Consider the following 27,643-nt stretch of genomic DNA (forward strand, 5'->3'; position numbering starts at 1 on the left):
ATGGTTTTGTTTTATTACTATAAATGACACACTAGAGCTATTGCTATTAGGATCTAGGGCAAACATATGTTAATGCAGGCCTGTTTACATTGGACTTTTTATATACGTACACATCTTTGAAGGGATATGAATTTTTTAAAGTTGAAAATTTATAAATGTTTTAAAATATGTTTTTTTTTCCTGTTTGTTATCAGAAAATAAATAAAACTATGTGGTTCCAAAAGGGAGACTTGGTCAATGAGATTAATAGGCATAAAGCTATGTATTAGTGGATTTATTCTACCACTTTTAGTTATGGACTAGAGGGAGTCCTGTGGTTCTTAGTTTTGTTTTTTAATACCTTGAACCCAGTGTTTACAGTGAAGAGTGAAAACTGGACCATGTACACATGATACTGTATGGTGCATTACCAGTGTTCATTATGTACATAAAGGTAGCATATTTCTTCTTTTCTAAAATTTATTTTCAAGTATAGTTGATTTACAGTGTTGTGTTAATTTCTGCTGTAGAGCAAAGTGATTCAGTTATACATATACATACAATCTTTTTTCATATTATTTTCCATTATGGTTTATCACAGGATATTGAATACAGTAGGACCTTGTTGTTTACCATTATGTATTTAATAGTTTGCATCTGCTAACCCCAAACTCCCAGTTCACCCCCCCCTCACTCCACCCCCCACTCCCCTCCCCCTTGGCAACCACAAGTCTGTCCTCTATGTCTGTGAGTCTGTTTCATATCATGTTTATTCTTTAACATATGAAGTTTCGAGTTTAAAATCGATTCCCTGGAAAAATTAGAAAACAGCATTGTCAGTGTTTTCTTTTTCGTAGTTTATAGGGTTGGTTCAGTTGTTAGAATTTTTTTTTTTAATGTATGTTCTATTTTATTTATTTTCTGTATACTCTATTTATTTATTTATTTTTGGCTGCCTTGGGTCTTTGTTGCTGCACGCAGGCTTTCTCTAGTTGTGGCGAGTGGGGGCTACTCTTCATTGTGGTGCCCAGGCTTCTCATCGCGATGGTTTCTCTTGTTGCAGAGCATGGGCTCTAGGTGCACGGGCTTCAGTAGTTGTGGTGCGTGGGCTCAGTAGTTGTGGCTCACGGGCTTAGTTGCTCCGCGGCATGTGGGATCTTCCTGGACCAGGGCTTGAACCCGTGTCCTGTGCATCAGCAGGCGGATTCTTAACCACTACACTACCAGGGAAGCCCGGAAGCGTGGAGTCTTAACCACTGGACTGCCAGGGAAGTCCCAGTTGTTAGAATTTTTAAAGCATCTGTTCAGTGGCTTGATAGTTAATTTTAGTATAATTTCTACATTGGGTATGTTGCAGGTGTGTGGCTTAGTTTTAATTTTTTCATTTTAAAATAGAAAATAATAATTCAAGATCCCATTAATTCCTGTTGTCTTTTTATTTTGTTTTAAGAATAAAATAGTTACTAAGAAAGTTGATGTTATTGATCTTTAGTTGCAGCTCGACATGGATTACAGAGTCTTGGAAAAGTTGGTATTTCACGGCGTATGCCTCCACCTGCTAACCTCCCAAGTCTCAAAGCGGAAAACAAAGGCAACGATCCTAATGTGAACATCGTACCTAAAGATGGCACAGGATGGGCATCAAAACAAGAGCAACACGAAGAAGAAAAGTGAGTCAAAGTCTATTAAAGAATGAAATCATTCCCCTTTCTTTGTGGGAACTTATGTTTGAGTTCCTTACGTTCTAGGTGTTGTGCTATGCCCTTTAAAGTGTTTTGTATAGTCAACTTTTGTGTAATTTTTCCTATGCATGGGTTTAGTGGCAATATTTTTTTTTTAACATCTTTATTGAAGTATAATTGCTTTACAATGGTGTGTTAGTTTCTGCTTTAAAACAAAGTGAATCAGTTATACATATACATATGTTCCCATATCTCTTCCCTCTTGCATCTCCCTCCCTCCCACCCTCCCTATCCCACCCCTCTAGGTGGTCACAAAGCACCGAGCTGATCTCCCTGTGCTATGCGGCTGCTTCCCACTAGCTATCTATTTTACATTTGGTAGTGTATATATGTCCATGACACTCTCTCACCCTGTCACATCTCACCCCACCCCCTCCCCATATCCTCAAGTCCATTCTCTAGTAGGTCTGTGTCTTTATTCCCATCTTGCCACTAGGTTCTTCATGTCCTTTTTTTTTTTTTTCCTTAGATTCCATATATATGTGTTAGCATACTGTATTTGTTTTTCTCTTTCTGACTTACTTCACTTTGTATGACAGACTCTAACTCCATCCACCTCATTACAAATACCTCCATTTCATTTCTTTTTATGGCTGAGTAATATTCCATTGTATATATGTGCCACATCTTCTTTATCCATTCATCCGATGATGGACACTTTGGTTGCTTCCATGTCCTGGCTATTGTAAATAGAGCTGCAATGAACATTTTGGTACATGACTCTTTTTGAATTATGGTTTTCTCAGGGTATATGCCCAGTAGTGGGATTGCTGGGTCGTATGGTAGTTCTATTTTTAGTTTTTTAAGGAACCTCCATACTGTTCTCCATAGTGACTGTATCAATTTACATTCCCACCAACAGTGCAAGAGTGTTCCCTTTTCTCCACACCCTCTCCAGCATTTATTGTTTGTAGATTTTTTGATGATGGCCATTCTGACCGGTGTGAGATGATACCTCATTGTAGTTTTGATTTGCATTTCTCTAATGATTAAGGATGTTGAGCATTCTTTCATGTGTCTGTTGGCCATCTGTATGTCTTCCTTGGAGAAATGTCTGTTTAGGTCTTCTGCCCATTTTTGGATTGGGTTGTTTGTTTTTTTGTTATTGAGCTGCATGAGCTGCTTGTAAATCTTGGAGATTAATCCTTTGTCAGTTGCTTCATTTGCAAATATTTTTTCCCATTCTGAGGGTTGTCTTTTGGTCTTGTTTATGGTTTTCTTTGCTGTGCAAAAGCTTTTAAGTTTCATTAGGTCCCATTTGTTTATTTGTGTTTTTATTTCCATTTCTCTAGGAGCTGGGTCAAAAAGGATCTTGCTGCGATTTATGTCATAGAGTGTTCTGCCTATGTTTTCCTCTAAGAGTTTGATAGTGTCTGGCTTAACATTTAGGTCTTCAATCCATTTTGAGTTTATTTTTGTGTATGGTGTCAGGGAGTGTTCTAGTTTCATACTTTTACATGTACCTGTCCAATTTTCCCAGCACCACTTATTGAAGAGACTGTCTTTTCTCCACTGTATATGCTTGCCTCCTTTATCAAAGATAAGGTGACCATATGTGCGTGGGTTTATCTCTGGGCTTTCTATCCTGTTCCATTGATCTATATTTCTGTTTTTGTGTAGTGGCAGTATTTTTATGTGTCAGGGTAGAACAGTTGACAGAATTGCTAATCACGGTTTTCCTTGTATCATACACTGTCGGGTTCCCTCCTATCCCATCCTCACCAAATCAGGCATTCTCTTTCTAAAATGATTTAAGAGTTGATTCTGTTAACTACTTTTCATGAAGCTAAGAGTTTCTGTCTGCCTGATTCATTGAAACTATACCTGATGCACATCATAGGTGCTCAAGTAATATTATTTGAATGAATAAAGAATTCACAAGAAAGCTGGCGTGGAATTAGTAATACCCTGCTTAATCATCATTAATTCAATAAATATTTAGCATTCTGTGTCACGGATTATTCAGGGCTCTTGGTTTATTAAATGACTAAGCTAAGTAGTGGTAGTTTTTAAAAATAAGACAAGAACGTGAGTACTTAGTGCTTTTTGCCTATATCTGTCACTAAGTTTCTTTATTCTGGTTTGGGGAGCTTTATATAATAAATACAACTGCTTGGGTGAAGTTTACTAAAGACTTATTGTTCTCTACTTCTTAGTTGTTATAGAATTATTTTATAGTAGCAAGTCAGTTTTAGGTCTAAGTATACCAGAAATATATTGCATTTCTTAAGCCCGTTAACTGCCTTTTTCATTTTTAAGCCTTAACTCATTACAAGAATTGAATAAAACTGTAGACCCTTTTAAAACACCTTCTACTCATGGGGATGCATCAGGCAAGTTGCTGTTACCTCTTTTGATTAACAGTAATATGTACAGTGGTGAAACTGTTGACTGCCAAATGGAGAGCTTGCTTAGCCTTAGCCCCTGGTTAATCCCACCAATCCAGGCTGTATGTATGACTATAATGTTATTTCTAATTATAAATGTTCACTCCTTCAAAACAAATTTTTGGTAGCTATGTTCAATAATGAGTGCTTCTTTTTTTTCTTTCTTTCTTTCTCTTCTTTCCTTCCTTCCTTCCTTCCTCCCCTCCTCCCTCCCTCCCTCACTCCCTTCCTCCCTTCCTCCCTTCCTCCCTTCCTCCCCTCTTTTCTTTCCAAAATTAAAAACAAAGCTGTCATCTCCTTGGGTTATTCATGGGTAGAAATGAAAGGGGACAAAAATAGCTGTACTTCATTTAAAGGAATGTTGGAGAGGGAAAACATAGTGGGGTGCATCTGAGTAAATGTGTAGCCAAAATAATTTGTATACAAATTTAGCTTAAATGCAATATTTATTTTATTTAAACATATAATATCTGAAATAATGGATTCATATTTTTTTTAAGAGCACCAGAAGTTCCACCAGCACAACCAAAACCTGGGGTTGCAGCTCCCCCAGAAGTAGCACCTGCTCCCAAATCATGGGCCAGTAACAAGCAAGGTGGGCAAGGAGATGGTAAGTGGACATTAGCTGGGGAAACTGGTTAGGCTTGATAGTTACTGAACAGCCATGCAGGAGGTAAGGGGCAAATTGTGGTGTTTTGGCAGGGATAGAGAACACTGTCAAAAGATATTATCAGGCCCTGAAAAAAAGGGTCTTGTAAAAATTCTCTTGGGCTAGTTAAGTTTCAGTGTTAAGAGCCATGTATGAGCCAATAATAGGGATTAAAGAAGGAGTCTTTAAGGTACCTTGTGCCCACATTACTCTGTCTTTACCCTACATGACCAGACAAAATCTTATGCCTTCAGCTCTGAGACATAAAAGTATCCAGACGTTATGTTGATTGCTAGAAACCATATTATTTTCCATCTGTGCCCCTAAACCTCTTCTGTTTCAAACATGCTGTTCACGATTTCCGTGGTAGAGAAGACCTAGAGAGTAGCCATAAAGCACAGTAGCTGTAATACTTCCCTCCCTGCTAGGAATGATTGGAATCCCCAACAAAACTTAATTTTCCCACTTGCAAAACATGTCTATAAAACAGTGTATGGAAAAACCCATCTGGGCCCTCAAGCTAATAAAATCAGCTCTTTTAAATTTATGGAAGTATAAAAATAAATAGGCGGGCAGGTAGGTAGATAGGTGAATGAGTGAATAGTGAGGTGCAATCAGTATCTCCGCAATAAATTAAAATGAAGCATTTTAGTCTCACCGTGATACTTGTAGTGTTGATTCATAAATTCTATTTTAGCAATATTATTTGAACTGATTCTTAGAGCTATTTATTAGTAAAGGAATTTTACTTATATTGAAAATGAAAGGAGTCGTAATAAAAGAGAAACAGAAGTGAAATTCTCCTTACTTGCCTCATTATCTTTAATGAGTCACTGGAACAATGTCTGGCAGATTCCTTTCTTAGATTTTTATTTCCTCATGGCTGTTCATTAACTTTCCAAGGGATTCTAATTCTAGATAAATTTAAAAGTTTTATGGATACGAACAGTCACCATTGAAATGAGGAATAAATTATGAAAAAAAGACAGAGCTCTATCCTGGGAGGGTTTTTGAATTATCTTCAGTATAAAAGTTACATGTAATTTTTTTTTTAAAAAATCCATAGGAATCCAGGTGAATAGTCATTTTCAGCAAGAATTTCCCAGCCTGCAGGCAGCTGGGGATCAAGAAAAAAAAGAAAAAGAATCAACTGATGACAGCTATGGACCTGGACCCAGTTTACGCCCACCAAGTAAGAATACTTTCTATTTAATAAAAATACAGAATGAGATTATATTTGTGTTTTATCTTGTGATATAACCTCCTGTCTGCTATTGCTGTATGTATGATGACTCACTAGTTTGAAAAGGCAGATAGTAACTGTAGTTGCTTGTCACTCAAGTATGGTTTTTACATGAACAGCATCAGTTTAACTTGAGAACTTGTTGGAAGTATATGTCTTGGGCCTCACACCCAACTTACTAAATCAAAAGTCAGCATTTTAACAAGATGCCTAGGTGACTTGTTTGCACATCAATATTTGGTCATTTTTACAATAGTAAAATTTTTTAGCACACCTCCCCAATATGCAAATATTTGTTTATAATTTATATCCATTCGCTTTCTATTAATATTCTGAACTCAAACCAAGGAACCAATCAATTTGGATAGTAAGAGATACTTGTATTATGTACATTATAAAGCAGAAACTAAAAATAGAAATATAAAATCTTTGAGAGATTTTAAAACATCTTATTAATTATATTGGATTCATAGTGTTGTTACCAAATATCTCAAAGAAACCTGTACCATGTACAGGGAAGTTCCTATTTACAGTAATGGTTACAAATCCATGTTTTTGATAACCTAATACATTTTCTACCTCTTTGGCTCATTTCTTGCCAGGTCTGGGTAAATCACCTTTTTTAATTTTTATTTTTAATTACTGTAATGCGGTTGATGAGTTTGTATTAGGAATAGATGTGTCAGCTCCACTGTTCTCTTGTTTAGTTTCTTTTCACCAGTTACCTGTTGCTGTGTAACAAATTTGGCAACTCAAAAAGACAAACTGAACTGGGCTTACCATTTCACACAGTATCTGAGGGTCAGGAATCTGGGAGCCACTTAGCTGGGGGTTCTAGCTCAGGTTTTGTTGGTTCTCTGTCAACAGAATTGCAGTGAAACTGTCATCTGATGCTGACTTGACTAGGGCTGCTGTTTTAAGCTCTCTTATGGTGGCTCATTTGTATGTGGGCGGCTCACAACGGATTTCCTCAGAAAAAATAAGGAGGGACAGACGAACATCTCTCACCCAAGATGGAACCCCTAGGCTTTCATAGCCTGTTCTCAGAGAAGACAGCCAACACTTCTGCCTTATTCTACAGGTTACACAGACCAGTCCTGGTACACTGCTGAGAGGGGACTACACAGGGTGTGAATAGCAGGAGGTAGAGACCATTCGATCCAAACAGGGTTTCCTTGTAACACCATTTATCTCTTTTATTTGGTTAAGTGTAGTTGAATCAGGTAATGCAGTCACTAAATCTGCTCACTTGGGCACATGTAACTAGCAATAGTAGACTGAAAACGAATGAGAGCGTGCATCACGGTCAATCCTTCTGGGTTATGGAACTCCCTCCCCCTTCTTAAGGACACCTCAGGTATAACAGTGATTTTAATCTCTGTATCAAAAATTGGTGAAGCTTAATAGGGAAGTTCTAATATTTTCTTCCCTGACCTCAGTATTTGCTTTTGGTGGTACCCTCTGAGGCAGGGGTCCCCAACCCTTGGGCCGCAGATCAGTACCAGTCCACAGCGTGTTAGGAACCAGGCCGCACAGCAGGAGGTAAGTGGCCGGCGAGCGAGGAAGCTTCATCTGCCGCTCCCCATCACTCGCATTACCACCCGAACCATTACCCCCCCTCCCCCCGTTCGTGGAAAAATTGTCTTCCATGAAACCGGTCCCTGGTGGCAAAAAGGTTGGGGACCGCTGCTCTGAGGTACATGGTCTCTGCTTTGGAAGCCACTGCTCTTGACTACCTAAACACCTTCAAAGTCTAAATTTCTAGTACAGCCTAGGTTAGACTTTCACTATTCCTTCACTATGCTTACTTGCTTAACTTCTCTTGAAATGTGCCTAGTTTGGTTTCACTCTGTTCCATTTTCAGATTTTTTTCTTATTTTCTCTCTCTCTTCATACCAGATGTTGCTTGTTGGAGAGATGGTGGTAAATCTGCTAGTTCACCTTTAACATCTGACCAAGATGAAAAGTCTGGCCAGGATGAAAGCACAGCTGGAACATCAGAACAAAATGATATCCTCAAAGTGGTGGAAAAGAGGATAGCTTGTGGTCCTCCACAGGCTAAACTGAATGGACAACAGCCTGCCCTTGCTTCCCAATACAGAGCTATGATGCCTTCTTACGTGAGTATTGTTGAGTCAGCAAGTGGTTAAATAAGAGGTTTTTGATCTGGATTCCAAGGAAAGAATTGGAATGGGAAAAAGTTGAGGTCTTTATTTTCATTAACATCTAACTAAAAATTAAAATTTTCTTTGATTATGAATTTAGGAATCAAATCACAGAAAGTATCAGCAGTACCCATGTTTTATCCTTAGGGATCATAGGTATTTTCATATCACATTACATTGTTTTTAGGTATTGCAAATATTGTTTATACTCAGCATTACTTCAAAATAGTTATTAGTGTTATTTAATGAAGCACATACATTACTGTATCACAAATTTGTTTTTTAAATATTGTGGTAACAGAATTTTAGTATAATTGTTTCCTTAGTAATACTGTGTTTTTAATTATGCATTTAAAAACATTTCTGTGAGAAGCGGTCCATAAGATTTATCAGACTGCCAGAGGGGTTGTTCATGGCACAAGAAAAGGTTAATACCTGCTTTAGTTATGAAGTTTTTATTAGTATACCTTGAATTTTTTTAAAAAACTTTTTATAATGGAATATTTTTAACATTCAAAAAAGAAATGATAAAAGAAAGCGTGAACTTTCTTCCTCCCATAACTACCATACATCTTCAACGGTTATCGATTTGTGGTCCATCTTTTTCACCTATTTCTCACCACCTGGCGTTACTAAAATCCTAGATACATCATCTCATCCATATATATTTTAGGTTATATTTTAAAAGATAAAGACTAGCGGAAAATCCACAGTGCCATTACCACACCTAAAAAGAAATTCTTTTTTATTTTTATTTTTATTTTTTTTTTGGCTGCGTGGGGTCTTTGTTGCTGCGTGCGGGCTTTCTCTAGTTGTGGTGAGCGGGAGCTACTCTTTGTTGACGTGCATGGGCTTCTCATTGCAGTGGCTTCTCTTATTGCGGAGCACGAGCTCTAGGCGTGCGGGCTTCAGTAGTTGCAGCATGTGAGCTCAGTAGTTGTGGCATGTGAACTCAGTAGTTGTGGCTTGCAGGCTCTAGAGCGCAGGCTCAGTAATTGTGGCACACAGGCTTAATTGCTCCGCGGCATGTGGGATCTTCTTGGACCAGGGATCAAACCTGTGTCCCCTGCAGTGGCAGGTGGATTCTTAACCATTGTGCCACCAGGGAAGTCCCTGAAAATACTTTTTAAAATACCAAGTCAATATTCTAGTTTCCCTGATTATCTCATAATTAGGATCCAGATAACATCTATTCTTGAGATGGTTTATATTTTTCTTAGTAATCTTGTTATCTATGGGTACCTCTTTTCCTTTATCTCTTGTTTTCTTTGGAGCATATCTATTACAATTTATTTGTTTTCCTGTAGAGTTTCTCATAGTCTGTATTTTGCAGATTCCATCTTTGTAGTTTCATTTAATATATACTTCTGAGGGGACTTCCCTGGCGGTCCAGTGGTTAAGACTCCACACTCGCAATACAGGCACAGGTTCGATCCCGGGTCAGGGAACTAAGATCCTGCATGCCACACGGTGCAGGCAAAAAAAAAAAGAGAAAAAAGAAAAGAAACGAAACTTGATAGTGGTTGCTTCTTGGGCAGGGGAAATTTAAAAAATAAACAAATATATATATATACACGCACACACATATATATACTTTTGACCCCCATATTTCCTATAAATTAGTAGTTAGATTTGGTGCCCTCATTCATTCATTTGCTCTCAGTCTACTGTGAAATTATGTGGCAAGTTACATGTGCTCAAGTAAATAAATTTACATTTTTTGAGAAAACCATTAATCTCAAAGGAAAGAACAGTCTAGTTCATACATTTATTTTTCTTATGACTTAACTCCTAAGTAGTCAAGGTCCAACCACATTTTCTATTTTTTCTTTGTATCATTATTACTTAACCGTTCTAAGGTAGAAGGAAATAAATTATTAAATACAATTACTTGTTAAATATTTTCTTTAAAAGTTGGGGTGTATGATAAAACAGTCTTATATGCTAACCTGACCTTGAATAATGATTTGCATCCAAATACTTGTCTCCTAAGATTTTTCAAATTGTGCTTTCAAGGACCCCTGCCTGAATTTCCGGGCGTAGGGGTGGAATGGGATAAGGGGGAAGGTAAGAGGGGAGACCAAGTGAGCTTTGTTCCCAATTTCATCAATGAATTTATTCAAATAAAATGTTTCACTAAACAAAAACATTTAAAACACCTTTATTATGTGTTGAGAACTTATAGTTGTTTCTGCAATTTTTTTTTTTTTTTTTACTTTATTTTTCTGGCTGTGTTGGGTCTTCGTTGCTGCACGCGGGCTTTCTCTAGTTGCGCGAGCAGGGGCTACTCTTCGTTGCAGTGCGCGGGCTTCTCATTGCGGTGGCTTCTCGTTGCGGAGCACAGGCTCTAGGCACGCGGGCTTCAGTAGTTACGGCATGTGGGCCCTAGAGCGCATGGGCTTCAGTAGTTGCGGTGTGCAGGCTCAGTAGTTGCGGTGTACGGGCTCTAGGACACGCAGGCTTCAGTAGTTGTGGCTCGCAGGCTCTAGAGTGCAGGCTTCAGTAGTTGTGGCTCGCAGGCTCTAGAGTGCAGGCTTCAGTAGTTGTGGCTCGCAGGCTCTAGAGTGCAGGCTCAGTAGTTGTGGTGCACGGGCTTAGTTGCTCCGTGGCATGTGGGATCTTCCAGGACTAGGAATCAAACCCGTGTCCCCTGCTTGGCAGGCGGATTCTTAACCACTGCACCACCAGGGAAGTCCCCTGTTTCTGCAGTTTTTGTGGCAAATTGCTAAATTTCAAACATTTATTAATACCACACGAAATTAATATCTATGCCTAAATAATCAGCAGAAGGATCTAATGCAACTTAACCGATGAACATTTGCCTCCAATAGTGTATTTGCTAATTTCAGTGTAAAGTGTGATCCAACCGAAAATTCTCGAGTATTCCCCAAACAAAAAGCTTCTCCTGTTGAGTTTCAGCTGTTGCTTATCTTAATTAACTTTTGCTTCAACCCTACTTAGAAATTTCTTCTTTACACAGCACAATCATATAAACATAGCCTTTCTTCTAGTATAAAGCAATTCCCTCATCAGTTTTTTTTAAAGAAAAGCTAAACTATTTCAGGATATAAATTATGTATTTAAGATAATACAATTTCATTTTTTTTTAAACATAATTTAACCTGGATATAAGCAAATAGTAAATAATGAAGCACTCCTTGACATTTCTTCCCTTCCAAATCATAGGATGAATCCCTTGGTGTTATTATTTGCCTTCATAATCTATCTTAGAATTCTCCTAAAGTCAGATTCTCAAAGCCAAGTTCCCGTGGAGAGCATCATCTTTGGGCCTCTGTATATAATTACTATCTGTGTAATGACTCAGAATCCACCTATGCCCTACCCATAGAAAATCTCTCGATTAGCTCCCTACCCACTTCCTCCTTCAACTCTGTTGGGTTATGGACTATCCTTTTATCTGAACTGAGTTCCTCTTTATCAGCAAATCTGCTTTCAGTTAATCTACTCTTGTATTAGGATGAGGTCTCACATTATATCATTTCTAGTATTGATATTTGAACTTGGTTAAGAAACTGAAGTTTTCTGGGGTGCATGCATGTTGTCGTTTTTACTTTTTCATTTCAGTACACAGTCATTTTTATGTAACTTTGTTAATGGGGTAACAGAAGTTCTTAATAAGATGTGTCCTAGTTATTACCTCTATTTGTAATGACTTGGTGGAGGTAGTAGATTTATAAATGGCTTGTTTTTGAGGGTGAATGATCATCTATACCAGTAGATAAAATTAGTTATTGACAGTACTGTTTATTTTAATCATTTCTATAAATTATAATTTCAGGCTTAGTCAGGGTGATCTTTTTTTTTTTAAATAACTGGGTAGCTAGATTTTATCAATTTTTGTTTCTTTTATACAGATGTTTCAGCAGTATCCAAGGATGGCCTATCCTCCTCTACATGGTCCCATGAGGTTTCCACCTTCTTTAACTGAAACAAACAAGTAAGACTATTAAATGATTAAAGTTTGCAGGGTATATGTATACTTGTTAAGATTTTCTGGAGGTTGAGTGGATTATGGGGATTTATTATTCTATCTTCAAGGTACATTTGCCATTAACAAGTAATTGGCTAACTTTTGTAAGACAGAACAAAAATACTTTATTCTTCTAAAACTTTAAATCAGTTGACATAAAATTCTGAAAACTGAAAATTGTGGCCCCAAAAATGGATGGCACTTGTTTACTCCTTCTTCCTTGCATGATGTTGATAACCCCCATTCTCTTTTTTTTTGCTTAGTGTATTTTGAGATTAGTATTAGTCTTAGCCATATCATCTTTTAACATATATTTGTTTTATTTTAAATGTTTGAAAACTTTGCTATTAAATATCTGCACAAGAAATATAATTATGTATTGTCTTAAATTTCTGTGTTAATTTTATAATCTCTTCATACACGTCAGGTGCAAAATATTTTGTATATCATGGTATAGAAAACTAATGTTGAATTGAAATGAACTAAATTCCAATCTTCTAATATTTTCCTAATTTAGTATCCTTTTCTTTCATAACCTGTCACTGGTTAGAGGCCTTCGAGGAAGAGGCCCACCTCCTTCATGGGCCTCTGAGCCTGAACGCCCCTCCATCCTTAGTGCGTCAGAACTGAAGGAGCTTGATAAATTTGATAACCTAGATGCTGAAGCTGATGAAGGTTGGGCAGGTAAGAGGCAAGATTAATTAAGCACTTTTAGTTTTTAGATGCTTTGAAGCAGTCAATCTGAGTTCTCCTTAATTTAATAGGTGCTCAGATGGAAGTAGATTATACAGAACAGCTGAATTTCAGTGATGATGATGAGCAGGGAAGTAGTAGTCCTAAAGAAAACAGCAGGTAAGTTGTGATATCTCTTACTAATAATAGTATGAATTTGTTGATGTAACATGAGCCATTTACGCAGAGAGGTTTCATTAATAGGTATTTGTTCCCCGCTTATAGAATTTCTACATTCTACTCCAAGGATTTTTACTGAGTGGGAAGGCGATTAATGAGCCAAATTTTAAAAGTACAGATAATCAAGGAATTAAGAGTTTGATGTTTCTAAAGAAAATACCTATTTTTAAAAAGAAGCTATTTAGATGCTTGTCATCTAATTGGAGATATTTTGAGAAACAGTATTCGGGACCATTTAAAACTTGTTACTTACTTGACCTGATCCACATTTATAAAATCGGAGAGAAATTACTTGGGTTACAACAGCTGCTTCAAGTCTTTGATTTTTTAAACTTAGCAAGGAGCAATAAGGTCTTGGAAAATAGGAGCTTTTTCTCTTTTTTTCTGGAATATAGGGGCATCAGAGTCAGGAATATATGGGTTATGTGACATAAAAATTGGGCTCTTAAGATAAACAGGAGTTTGCACGCACATATTGGTATAATTTTTCAGCCATAGTGTTGTAATACACTGCTGTTTCATGATCAGTTGTGAGATGCCTACTAAAATACCGTAGTTTGATTTCTCTTTTTCATTAAATCAGAACAAATTAGAATACATTAATTAATTATCTGGAATATTACTCAGTTGTGTTCAGATGAGAGTTTTGGGTGGGGGTAATAGAAAATGATGGAATCATATTGTGTGTCAAGTGTGAGTGTCCGTATTTGATAAGTACTATATCGCATCTTGTATCTTGTGATAATCTGGCCAAGCCCAGGCCCCATCACATTATTGATATATAGCATATATTTCTTGAATGAATAAATTAGCAGTGCTAGGTTACAACACCATCTCATTCCTTGATACATTTTCCCCCTGAAATTGTATGGAAATAATGTCTTTTTTACGTTGAGAAAATGCATTTACTTATGGTACATTCTGTCCACTCTATTTTTTATTTCACCTGGATTTTGATTCTTCAGTGAGTATCAAGGTTCAAAAGCCTCTGAAAACACTGAAAACCGAAAAGAAGCAGATGAAGTTTTCAACACTAAGTCATCTTCTCAGATACCTGCCCATCCATCAGTAGCAAAAGGTCCCTATGGGAAAGGACCTCCACTTAATCAGGTTTGTTGGACTCATGGAGATTCTTGTCACTGCAGACAAGTGACAAGGATGAATTAATCTCATAATCATAGAGTTAGTTGGAAAAAGACTTAGGAAATGGGAACTACCTATTTTTTCTTAAATAGCTCTAGACCTAAACCATAATTTTATTGCATACTAACAGGAATTATCAATACAGTAGCTAAAATTATCGAGTAGAAACTAAAGTTTCACTCTTCCTTCTTATAGCAGCTTGGGCATGTCAGAGTGGAGGGATAAATTGTTTTTCCAAACTAACATAACTGAAGTGCTTTATAGTTTACTGAATGCTTCGTAAATCCTAGTTAGTATTCATGTGTGAAATTGTATGTTATCTGAGTAGGGAAATCACACTAGGGAGTAGAGAAATCTATGTAATCTGAGCCATTTTGAAGAATGTTGTTATAAAGGGGGAAGTATGTGGGCAACAGATACACTTGATCCTACCTCTAAGATGTAGCAAGAACTGCACTGCAAAGTGAGAATTTAACAGGGCTATCTTCCAGAGAGCCTACTTAAGTAATTCATAGTATACTCAGCATGTATTTGTTGAGTTCATACAAAACAGATGGAGGAATCGGTGCCTTCAGGGAGGTAAAAGTAAGTAGCTAACAGTGCCGTGATAAGGGTGCACATAGTTCTTAGAAAATTCTATGTAAAACATTTCACAAAAGACTTGATACTTGAAGCAGGAATTAGCCAGTAAACAAAGGGAAGAGGGTGATTCCAAGCAGTGGGGACATGTTCAGGTTAGAGAAGTATAGGAAAGCATGGCCTAATCAAGAAGTCCCCAGCAGTTTGACATTGGAGAGGAGTAAGAGAGCTATGTAAGAACTAGTAGTTGTTAAGTCCTGTATGCTATACAAGAGGTTTGAATTTTATTCTTAAGGCATTGGTTAGCCATTGGAAAATAAATTTGTGAATTCTGGAAAAGAAGGATTTTTAAAGTAATTTTTAAATAAAATCTGTGTTTTGTGTGACTTTTAACTTACTGGCATAATGGGGAATGATAAAAGAACAGAAAAATATAGACCATATCTTGATGTTTTGATTTGCGTACGTGTGTGTGGCACTGATATGAATAATGACAAGTGAATAGTCTATATGTATCTGGTTCCAATGTTTTAGATGTTTCTTTTCCTTATATAAATTTGAAAGGTTTCGTTTGCCATTAGAAAAACAATTGGGCTTATGTAAATAAAAATTTGAAATTAGAGGCATACTTCTTCACAGCCAGATTACCTGGGCTAGAATTCTAGAATTTGTACACTAAGATTCTACTCTTAACAAAGTTAATTGGAGATTGTAACTTTAATTAAAATGGCTGAGTGATTGTATAGAACATAAAGTTATTTTGTAGAGACTGATGTACTTTTATTTAAAAAGAGAAAAGGATAAAGATGTTTTACTTTTTGCAGTCTTTTGGTCTCACTGAAAAACATTGCAGTCAGAAATATTTCAAGTAGATATTTTTTATCTTACTTTGTAAAAATCCTTTTCTTTATAATAGGAACGTGGACCATCTTCACACTTACCACCACCTCCAAAGTTGCTTGCACAGCAGGTAAATTTTAACTAAATGCTTGTTAATGGTCTGTATGTATTAGTCGCCCTATTTGTTTTAATGGAAATGTCCTCTGTGTGTTTCTTATTTATAATGTTTATGAAACAGTTGTTGACTTCACACTGTAGCTCCTGCACGTCTTCCTCTTTAGCCTGTCCCTCTTCCTCCTCAGCTGATGAGCATGCTCCTGATTTTTCCAAGAAAGTAAGAAGCAGCTCTTCTTCCCATTTGAGCGCCCTTCCTGGTCTGACTCTTTTCCTGTTGCCCTTGCTCCTGAGGATGACCCTTCTACTTGTTCTCTGGATCCCATCTTCTATCGGTTACCAGTAATATTCTCTCTCATCTTTAAAAAAAAGTTTTAAACACCAACCCTTCTTTAACTCCCACTACACTCCATTTCCCCACAGTTTCCTACCTATATCTCTGTTCCCCGTCATGGCCAAATTGTTCTAGTGAGCTGTTTACACTTACTGCCTTCACTTTCTCTCTCATTAACCCTCTCCAGTTACGCTTTCATCTCCCCACTATACCTTTGAAACTGTTATTATCAGGGTTAGTAATGACTGTTCCATCTTGCCAAATACAGTTCTCTTGTATTCATTTACTTAATCTCAGCAGCAGTTGACATAGTTAATCTCTTCATCCCTCCATCCTTCTTAAAACTTTTTAAAAACTTGCTTTTGAGACATCATACTGTTTTGTTCTCTTTCTTAAATTTATATTCCTTCTGGACCTCCTGTACTTAAGCCTTTGGGTGTTGGAGGGCTCAGGGCTGTGTTCTCATTTCTTTTTCTAACTATATTCTTTCCCTGGGGGATCATCTGATGGCACTCAGTAAGTATCTCGAGCCCTTAAAGCTCTATCCTGACTTCGAAAGTCTTGTATTCAGCAATCGGCTCAGCATTTCCACTTGGATCTCTGGTAGATATCTGACAGTTACTAGTGCAAACCATAAAAACCCTCACCCACACTTAGGCAGTTCGGCTACTGTCTTCCCGTCTTCCCTATCTTAGATAATGACATTGCTGAGGTTAAAACATGGAAGTCTCTCTTAAATCTTTCTTCTCTTTTACCTTACATCCAACCTAATCTATCAGCAAATTGTCACCTCTACCTTTAGAATATATTCCTATACTGAGTACTTGCTGCTGCCACCATATATATTTCATTTGGACTTAACAGGTCGTCTTGTTTTCCTGTCATGCTGCCTGCTCACCCACTACCTCCATCCCAAATTCTCCTATAGCAGATATAACTTTAAATATATATATATATCTTATATTACATGTATATGCTTTACATATATATACACACACACACATACATACATACACTAGGTCAGTTATTCCTTGCTCAGGTTCTTTTCATGGTCTTTAAAGTTTCTGTCTCCTTTTCTGATTTCATCTACTTTTCTCCCTCTCTGTTCTTGCCACACAAGCTTTATTGCTCTTGTTTTAATTTTACCCTCAAGACATTTTATTTGCTGTTGCTTCTAACCAGAAGACTCTTTCTAAGGTTCTTGCTGTGATCAAGTTCTTTGCTCAGATACTAACAATGCACAGGCCTTCCCTGATCACTCTACAATGATAGTGCACATACCATAACCATCACCGTCATCTCCACCAGTCATTTTCCTTTTAACCACTGAATGCTCTTTGTAGCATTTCTATGCACATAGAAGCTAAAACTAAGACATCTAGCAGAAAATGTAGAAGAAAGTCTTTATGAACTTGGGCCAACAAAAATGTCTTAGATAAGACAAAAAATGCAAGAATTAGAAAGAAAAAAGAAATCGATCAGTTGGACTTTGAAAAACATCTCTAAGGCAAAGAAAAGATATCACAGGAAAAATATTAATACATCTGACAAAGAACTTGTATGGGGGGGGTGTGTATTTAAAAGCCCTTAGAAGTCAATAATAAGACAAAAAGTCCAACAAAATGATTCGAACATTCACTTCATAAAATAAGGTATACAAATGTCCAATAAGCACATGAAAAGATGTTCAATATCTTTAGTCAGCAGGAAAATGGAAAGTAAAATCACATTGAAATTTTGTTACACATCCAGAATTTAAAAGGCTGATGACACCAAATACTGGGGAGGATGCAGAGCAGGTGACACCCTCATATTTTGCTGGTGGAGCTGTAAAACCTTGTAATCACTTTGGAAAACAGTCTGGCAATTTCTTATAAAGTGAAACACATAGTTACTATATGACTTGGCAGTTCCACTCTTAGGTATTCATCTAAGAGGAATGAAAACATACATTTACACAAAGACTTAGGCATGAATGACCATAGCTGTCTTATTTCTAGTTAAAAAAAACTAGAAACAATCCGTATGTCCATCCACAGATGAAACAATATGCCTGTGATGCCATACTATGCAGCAATAGAATGGAGTAAACTACTGCTACACACAGTGGCCTCAGAACCATTACCCTGAACACAAGAAGCCAGATACAAAACAGAATATAACTTGATGTATCCATTTTTGTGAAATTTTAGGAAAGGCAGATCTACTCTAGACTGCCAGAAGTAGATTGCTGGTTGCTTGAGGTCAAGGATGCAGGCAGAGGACTGATGAAAATGCTCTATATGTTGATTGGGGCAGTAGTTACCTAAGTTTATCATTTGTCCAAACTCATCAAAGTATACAGTTAAAATATATATATCACATTTTATGTAAATTATACTTCAATGAAGTTGCTTTTTAAAAAATGCTTACTCTGTGAGTTTACAGTGTAAATTAGGTGTGTTTATATAATTACTTTTCTTTTGCAGCTTGTCTTTCAAGCTCTAGATGAAGTAACTAAATACCAGAGAGATTAAACAGTTTGCCTAAGACAGCACTGTTAGTAAATGGTAGAGTCTGGATTCATGGTTTGTTTGGGTTTTTTGTTTTTAGTATTCAGTCCAGTGTTTTCACCATATTATTTTCTCTTTTGTAGGGATTCTGACTAATTATATGGCTTTTAAGGATTCTTCACCCTAATACTATTACAAATCTTTTTTTTTCTTTTTTTTTGGCTGTGTTGCTGAGCACGGGCTTCTCATTGCGGTGGCTTCTCTTGTTGCGGAGAACAGGCTCTAGGTGCACAGGCTTCAGTAGTTACAGCACATGGGCTCAGTAGTTGGGCACTCTGGCCCTAGAGCACGCGCGCTTCAGTAGTTGCGGTATGTGGGCTCATAGTTGCGGCGTGTGGGCTCTAGAGCGCAAGCTCAGTAGCTGTGGCACATGGGCTTAGTTGCTCCACGGCATGTGGGATCTTCCCAGACCAGGGATCAAACCCGTGTCCCCTGCGTTGGCAGGCGGATTCTTAGCTGCTGCACCACCACAGAAGTCCCGAAAATCAATGTTTTTAAAACAAATTTTTTAGTTTCTTGATGTTGCAGCTCTTCATGTGCTTTTTTTCATCCTGCTTGTTTTTGCAAAGTTGCTGGCATTTTTAGGCTTTGTAGTAATGTTTTAGAACATGTTAATTGAAAATTAAATCATTAAAACTCAGCCTCTTAGGTCATCCTCCCATTCTCCACCATGGGATCTAGATACACCTTTCTGGATCTTTCAGTTTAAAGATAGAATTCTCTCTACCCAAGCTGCTTTTTAGGAATTTCCTCTCCTTTGGCATGTCAGCAGCAGCAGCAATGTCTCCATGTCCTTCACTTAGCATCTTTGACTGTGTGCTCTTTCCTTGTAACTGTATCTCAGTCTTCTCAGGGCTCATGTGTTGCCATGTTGCATCTTTATGGACTTCTTTTCTCCCTCTTTAGGCATTCCATCTCTGGAAGTTCCTGCTAAAGCACTCACATTCTAAATTTCCTTTGTCTCTAAATTTAGATTTTGAAATTCATGTTGTGACAACTTCTAATTTTATTCAACAAATACTGAGTGAGCAGTAACGTCTGGCACAGTAAATAGGTACACGCTCAGTAAATATTAGATGGCTGGATTAATTATTCTCGAAAATTAACTAGATTTACTATTTTCCCCACATTGTTACTTGTTTGCAGTTTAATGTGTATGTTTTTCAGGAAAATTTCTGACGCACTGGAGAATTTTGCTCCTGCTCCGTGTCTATGATATATCCTTTGTTGTCATACTCATCTGATAATTTATCTTAATGTTTCAGCATCCTCCTCCAGACCGACAGGCAGTACCTGGAAGACCAGGCCCTTTCCCCGCTAAGCAGCAGGTCCCAGATGAAGATGAAATATGGAAGCAAAGAAGAAGACAACAGTCAGAACTTTCTGCAGCAGTGGAACGTGCTCGTAAACGACGTGAAGAGGAAGAGCGAAGAATGGAAGAGCAAAGGAAAGCAGCATGTGCAGAGAAACTTAAACGATTAGATGAAAAGCTTGGCATTGTGGACAAACAACCCTCTCCAGAGGAAATTAGAGAAAGGGAGCGAGAAAAAGAACGAGAAAAGGAACGGGAACGTGAGAAAGAACTTGAAAAAGAACAAGAACGGGAGCGAGAGAAGGAGCGGGAAAAAGAAAGGGAAAGGCAACAGGAGAAGGAAAAAGAACTGGAGCGAGAGCAGGAAAAACAGAGAGAAATGGAGAAGGAAAGAAAGCAAGAAAAAGAGAAAGAACTAGAACGGCAGCAAGAAAAGGAAAAAGAACTGCAGAAGATGAAAGAACAGGAAAAGGAATGTGAGCTGGAGAAGAAAGAAAGGGAGAAAGTGGAGGAAAAAATTGAACACAAAGAACCTACTTTAGAGCCTATGGTAGAAAAACCAGAAAGTGAAAACAACTGTAACAAAGGTATAATAGTCTTGTTTGTCTTTATATAAGCTTTACAAAAGGCTTCATATTACATGTGGATATTGGATGTTTTTGTATTTTTAAAATATGTAATCCAAATAAAAGTGATTAGTGTTTTTTGGATAAGGTTGAATTTTATTGGATACTTTAAAATGTGTTTTTTTCTGCAATTTTTTTTTATGATAAAATACATGTAACATAAAGTTTAGCATCTTAACCATTTTTAGGTGTACAGTTCAGTGGTATTGAAAACATTCATAATGAACCATCACTACCATCCATCTCCAGAACTCTTTTCATCTTCTTAAATTGAAATTCTATATCCATTAAACAGTAGCTCTCCCCAGCCCCTCCCTGGATGGTGATTCTACTTTCTTTCTGTGTGAGTTTGACTATTCTCAGTACCTCATGTAAGTGGAATCATACAGTATTTGGCTTTTTGTAACTGGCTTTTTTCGCTTAGCATAATGTCCTTAAGTTTCATCCATTGTAGCATATTACAGAATTTCCTTCCTTTTTAAGGCTACTAATCATCATATAAACACACACACACACCACATTTTTTTTTTAAATATTTTTCTTAACCATATTTGCTTATTTATTTATTTATTTATTTTTATTTTATGGCTGTGTTGGGTCTTCGTTTCTGTGCGAGGGCTTTCTCTAGTTGTGGCGAGCGGGGGCCACTCTTCATCGCACTGCGTGGGCCTCTCACTGCCGCGGCCTCTCTTGTTGCGGAGCACAGGCTCCAGACGCGCAGGCTCAGTAGTTGTGGCTCACGGGCCCAGTTGCTCCGCAGCATGTGGGATCTTCCCAGACCAGGGCTCGAACCCGTGTCCCCTGCATTGGCAGGCAGATTCTCAACCACTGTGCCACCAGGGAAGCCCACACACCACATTTTGCTTACCCAACCTGTTGATGGACACTTGGGTTGATTCCATGTTTTACCTATTTTAAATAACACTCATGTGACTGTGAGTGTACAGATCTCTCTTTGAGACCCTGCCTGCTTTCATTTATTTTGAGCACAGGCATACCTCAGAGATGTTGCAGGTTGGGGTACCACACCACCGCAATAAAGCAGATATGGCAATAAAGCAAGTCACATGAATTTTTTGGTTTCCCAGTGCATATAAAAGTTATGTTTACACTATTCTGTAGACTATTAAGTGTGCAGTAGCATTCTGTCTAAAAATATATATATACTGTATGTACATACCTTAACTTAAAAACACTTTATTGCTAAAAATGCTAACCATCAATGAGCCTTCACTGAGCCATGATCTTCTTGCTGTGGGGGTGAGGGAGGGTCTTGCCTCAGTGTTGATGGCTGCTGACTGATCAGGGTGGTGGCTGCTGAAGGTGGGGGTGCTGTGGCAATGTCTTAAAATAAGACAACAGTGAAGTCTGCTGCATCGATTGAATCTTCCTTTCACAAATGATTTCTTTGTAACATCAGTGCTGTTTGATAGCATTTATCCACAGTAGATCTTCTTTCAAAATTGGAGTCAAACGTCTCAAACCCTGCCAATGCTTCACCAACTAAGTTTATGTAATAATGTTCTAAATCCTTGTTTGTCATTTCAACAGGCTTCACAGCGTCTTCACTAGGAGTAGATTCCATCTCAAGAAACCACTTTCTTTGCTCATCTGTTGGAAGCAGCTCCTTATCCTTTCAAGTTTTATTGTAATATTGCAGCAATTCGGTCATATCTCAGGCTCCACTTCTAATTCTAGTTCTCTTGTTGTTTCCACCACATCTGCAGTTACTTCCTCCACTGCAGTGTTGAATCCCTCAAAATTATCCAGTACTAAGTTGAATAAAAGTGGCAAAAGGAGGCACCCTTGTCTTGTTCCTGATCCTACAAAAAAAGCTTTGTCTGTCAACATTGAGTGTGGTATTAGCTGTGGGTTTCTCATAAGTGGATTTTATTATGTTGAGGTAGTTTCCTTCTGTTCCTAGTTTGAGTATTTTTATCATAAAAATGTGTTGAATTTTGTCAGATCCTTTTCTGTATTAATTGTGATGATCATGTGTTATTTTCCCTTCATTCTGTCAATGTGTAATATATTGATTTTTGTATGTTAAACCATCCTTGCATCCCAGGAATATATCCCACTTGGTAAACAGTGTATAACACTTTCAGTATACTGCTAAATTCTGTTTTCTAGTATTTTGTTGAGAATTTTTGCATCAGTGTTCATAAGAGATATTTGTCTGTAGTTTTCTTGTAGAGTTCTTGTTTGGCTTTGGTATCAAGGTGATGCTGGCCTTGTAAATGAGTTAGGAAGTGTTCCCTCCTCTTCAATTTTTTGGAAAAGTTTGAGAAGAGTTGATGTTAGTTGTTTAAATGTTTGGTGGAATTCGCCAGTGAAGCCATCAGGTCCAGGACTTTTCTTTGTCATGAGATTTTTGATTACCAAGTCAGTCTCCTTACTAGTTAAAAGTCTATTCACATTTTCTATTTCTTTGTGACTTAGTCTTGGTAGATTTTTTGTTTTTAGGAATTTGTACATTTCATCTAGGTTATCCAGTTTGTTGGTGTACAGTTGTCCATAATTCTCTCATAATCCTTTTTATTTCTGTAGAATTGGTAGTATTGTCCCCATTTTCATTTCTACTTTTAGTAATTTGAGTCTTCTTTTTTCTTTAGTTCACCGCCCCCCCACCCCAGCTAAAGATTTGTCAATTTTGTTGATCTTGTCAAAGAACCAACTTTTGTTTTCATTGATTTTTCTCTATTTTTCTATTCTCTATTTTCTGGATCTCTGCTGTGATTTTTATTTCCTTCTAGTACCTTGGGTTTAGTTTGTTCTTCTTATTCTCATTCCTTAATTCGTAACTCTAGGTTATTGATTTGAGAGCTTTCCTGTTTTTTAATGTAAGCATTTATAGCTATAAATTTCCCTCTTTGCTTTGCTTTTGCTGCATCCCATAAGTTTTGGTATGTTGTGCTTTTGTTTTCATTCATCTCATAGGTATTTTCCAATTTCCCTTGCACTTTCTTTTTTGATCTTTTGGCCATTAAAGAGTGTATTGCTTAATTTCCACAGATTTGTGAATTTTCCAGGTTTACTTCTGGTGATTTCTAACTTCATTCCATTGTGGTTAGAGAAAATATTTTATATGATATCTATCTTCTTAACTCTTTTGAGAGTTAATTTGTGGCCTAATGTGATCTGTCCTGGAAATGTCCCTCGAGAAAAATGTGTATGCTGTTTTTGGGTAGAGTGTTCTGTATATGTCTGTTGGATCTAGTTGGTTTATTAAGTTCTCTTTTTCCTTATTTATCTTCTGTGTGGCTATTTTAGCCATTATTGGGATTGGAATGTTGAAGCCTTTATTTTTATATATATATAAAGTTGTTTGTTTGTTTTTGGTTGCGTTGGGTCTTCGTTGCTGCGCGCGGGCTTTCTATAGTTGCAGCGAGCTTGCAGGTACTCTTCATTGTGGTGCGCAGCCTTCTCACTGTGATGGCTTCTCTTGTTGCGGAGCACAGGCTCTAGGCACGTGGGCTCAGTAGTTGTGGCTTGCGGGCTCTAGAGCGCAGGCTCAGTAGTTGTAGCACATGGGCTTAGTTGCTCTGCAGCATGCAGGATCTTCCTGGACCAGGGCTCGAACCCATGTCCCCTGCACTGGCAGGTGGATTCTTAACCACTGAACCACCAGGGAAGACTGAAGCCTCTAACTATTAATGTGCAACTATTTATCCCCTTAATTCTGTCAGTATTTTGCTTCATACGTTTTGATGGTCTGTTACTAGGTGTATAAATGTTTTATAATTGTTGTATCTTGCAGTATTGAACCTTTTATTAGTATTTAATGACTTTCTTTATCTCTTGTAAAACTTCTTTGATTTAAAGTCAATTTTGTCTCATGTTAGTGTAGCCACCCTGCTCTCTTTTGGTTACTATTTCCATGGAATATCTTTCTCCATCTTTTCATTTTCAATTTATTTATATATTTGGATCTAAAGTGAGTTCATTGTAGATACCATATAGTTAGATGATCTTTAATTCTGTTTTGTCTGCAAAATTGTATTAGCTTCATAGTTAAGAGATGCTGATTCTTCTCCTACTCTTTTCTGATTCCAAGACATTTAACTACTAAATAAAATCTCATTTGTTCACATGTGTTAATACCTCTAAAACTTAAGTTGAATAGAGGTTAATGGGAATTTTGGATTGTCATAATTAAATGACTGTACTCAGTTCATAATTTCATGTTTGTTTTTCTACCAGTGTGAATAGAAAAGCTTCCGTAGGTCATTTATATGCTTACCAGACAGTAATTATGCTTTTTGAAAAAAGCCTTCGCTGGACTTCCCTGGCAGTCCAGTGGTTAAGACTCTGCGCTTCTACCTCAGGGGGCGTGGGTTCAACACCTGATTGGGGAACTAAGATCCTGCAAGCCGCACAGCGCTGCCAAAAAAAACCCAAAGCCTTTGCTAGCTATAATCAGCTTTTTTGTTCTTTCCCAGCTTGGCTTATAAACTCTAATTAATAAAACTTTGCTCCAAACTTGCTGTAAAATTCAGTCTTAATGAATAGCTTGAGTTAACAGTGATTTAAAATAGAAATAGTTTTATTTCAGTATATTTTCTGTTACGGAAATACTGAAATTTTTTTTACCTCAAAACCCATGCTCTTTCTATAAGACCCTGCTGCTTGAAGTTATAAAGCTGTTTAAAGTTTTGCTTTAAGTTTTTATCTATATTCCGGGTTACCTTCAAACTTGGTCCTTAATGTAACTATAAAAAGAGTAAGAGTGTTTTATCTCAATTTTTTAAAAAAATAAGATACAGCCCATGTGGATTATTTGTTTAGTTACCAGATTTCACAAATTTTTATATTAAGCAGTCTGGAGATAAATTGATATTGATAACGGGCTTTTATTATATATCTTAAGCACTTTGCTCAAGACACTCAAAAAAGGTAAAGTAAAATTTCTCACCACAGAAATGAAAAACATTTGTATACTTTAAAATTGATGAATTCTGAAAGAGAGCAACCTTAGGGAATCTCATTCACAGTTAATGAGAAAGGACCATGGATTAGAAATAAGGAAATTCATTTTAGTCCTAGTTCTGCCAGTGAATACATGTATTGACCCTGATTAATTAATTTAACCATCAGCAGCCACTATATATACATAATTAATTATGGTTTTGTTTTTAATAATCGTTATTTAGTGACACTTTTATTTTCATTCACATTTTATATGTCCTCTGATGGCAGTTTAATTTTAGCTGGGTTTATCAATGAGATGTACCCATTTCATTTTTAAATGTTGCACCTACTTGGCTCTCTTTCCCCTCTAATATTTTATTTTCTTTAACATTTTTAATATTGAATGTAATACAGACAAAATGTGATTTGTGATTCTTTACTGCATCGTTTTACCATTCATTGGCATTACATTAGCTTTCCCATTAAAATCCACCCCTAATTCTCTGAGAAAAGAATTTATAATATACATGGCTTTGTAGTTGTGACAAATGGCATTCTCTAGAATGTATATGGCTCTGGTTTTCTTTGGGATGAGAACTTTTTTTGTGTGGGGGGATGTGTATGGTTCTTCTCATGTACCATAATTGATACCCTTTACATAAAATAATGATTTTAAACTCCGATGACAACAGAGTGATCACCAGCTATCTTCAAGTATATCACAGAATAATGATTTATATATTTGAAGATAGCTGGTGATCACTCTGTTGTCATCAGACTTAGATTCATTAGTTTTCTTTATAGATAACATCCCCTGATCAAAAAAATTTTTAAGTAAACCAGTATGTTCTATTTTAAGTATTTATAGGCCATTTGTGTTTTCACCTAAGTCCTAGAGAACGCCAAGTAAATGTTGACAGTAGTGTTAATATTTAGTGAAATAGTGCAAAATAGGTAGTATTTGAAATGGTTTATTATCACAAAATATCAAATACAGACATTTGTATGGTAAAGCATTTGAGCATGTGATTTCTGTCTTAAGAATCCAGCTTTGAGAAAGTCTAGGGTTTTGTTGATCTAATGTTACCTCATGGATGGTTACCAATATTAAAATACAAAAGTGTTTTAGAGTAAGGATGCTTTCTTCCTCGTTAACTTTTTAAATACTATCAATCTAATTATTTCACTCCAGTACAAACAACATGTATTTGTCAAGTGTCGTTGATGAGTATAATTATCTTTCACCTTTTCTTTGGGCAGAGGATGACCCAGTTTTCAGTAGACAAGATAGCAATCGCAGTGAAAAGGAGACCACACAAGCAGCACATGAAACAGAACCAGAATCAGGGTCTCAGCCTCGGCCTGCTATATTATCTGGCTATTTTAAACAGTTTCAGAAGTCTTTACCACCACGATTCCAGCGGCAGCAGGTAACAATAAAAACATTTTATCTTGTATGTGTGATTAAAAAGGTTTATTGTTCAGTAGTATAAGAAATAATTTGACATAAAACTCAAAATACACAAAGCATACAAATTTTCCCTGAAAAATTTCCCCCTTTTAAATTAGTAAAAGTTTGTTGATAAGGGCTTTACTGTGAAACTTCTATGTCATTCCTTTTTTCCCTCTGCCTCATTTATAGAAACCATCTTCCTTTCTAGGAAGTGGTTTCTGCAGTATAATTAATGAGTGATTAGTTGCTTAAGTCAAGTGTAAGGCAAAATGTCATAACTCATTCTTTGTTCTTTTGTCTTGCCACCTCTCACTGTCAAATGTGTTTGGAGTTCTTTTCCCTCAAGGTTTCACAAAGCCTATTTTCTGATTGATTATATTAATTTATCGCATGGAGCTAAAGTCTCAGATGTGGGGTCCTGCTTTTTTTTAGGAACAGATGAAACAGCAGCAGTGGCAGCAGCAGCAGCAGCAAGGTGTACTTCCACAAACGGTTCCCTCACAGCCATCCAGTGGTGCTGTCCCTCCACCACCACACAGACCTCTTTACCAGCCCATGCAGCCTCACCCTCAGCATTTGGCTTCTATGGGTTTTGATCCAAGGTGGCTCATGATGCAGTCGTACATGGATCCGCGAATGATATCAGGTAGACCTGCTATGGATATTCCACCCATTCATCCTGGTAAGTCTAAGTTGGCATTGTCTCATGGC

The 27,643-nt window shown here is 37.1% G+C and overlaps 1 protein-coding gene across 16 annotated transcripts in view; it reads left to right on the top strand.

Moving 5' to 3' along the window:
• Window positions 1–27,643, top strand: part of PRRC2C (proline rich coiled-coil 2C) — a 102,248-nt gene that overhangs the window by 30,638 nt on the left and 43,967 nt on the right. For 12 of the 16 annotated variants that reach the window (XM_007165303.3, XM_007165304.3, XM_007165316.3 and 9 more), the window contains exons 3-14: window positions 1,472–1,649; window positions 4,609–4,718; window positions 5,824–5,949; window positions 7,900–8,120; window positions 12,041–12,123; window positions 12,707–12,840; window positions 12,921–13,008; window positions 14,034–14,178; window positions 15,707–15,760; window positions 19,896–20,529; window positions 26,740–26,909; window positions 27,365–27,614. In XM_007165303.3, coding sequence (XP_007165365.2) covers window positions 1,472–1,649; window positions 4,609–4,718; window positions 5,824–5,949; window positions 7,900–8,120; window positions 12,041–12,123; window positions 12,707–12,840; window positions 12,921–13,008; window positions 14,034–14,178; window positions 15,707–15,760; window positions 19,896–20,529; window positions 26,740–26,909; window positions 27,365–27,614 — 2,193 coding nt within the window. The remainder of the gene's footprint in view (window positions 1–1,471; window positions 1,650–4,608; window positions 4,719–5,823; window positions 5,950–7,899; window positions 8,121–12,040; window positions 12,124–12,706; window positions 12,841–12,920; window positions 13,009–14,033; window positions 14,179–15,706; window positions 15,761–19,895; window positions 20,530–26,739; window positions 26,910–27,364; window positions 27,615–27,643) is intronic. The other 4 variants (XM_007165305.3, XM_007165308.3, XM_007165313.3 and 1 more) reach the window with 2 other exon arrangements.

This window comes from Balaenoptera acutorostrata, chromosome 1 (assembly GCF_949987535.1).
Source record: "Balaenoptera acutorostrata chromosome 1, mBalAcu1.1, whole genome shotgun sequence".
Lineage (NCBI taxonomy): Eukaryota > Metazoa > Chordata > Mammalia > Artiodactyla > Balaenopteridae > Balaenoptera > Balaenoptera acutorostrata.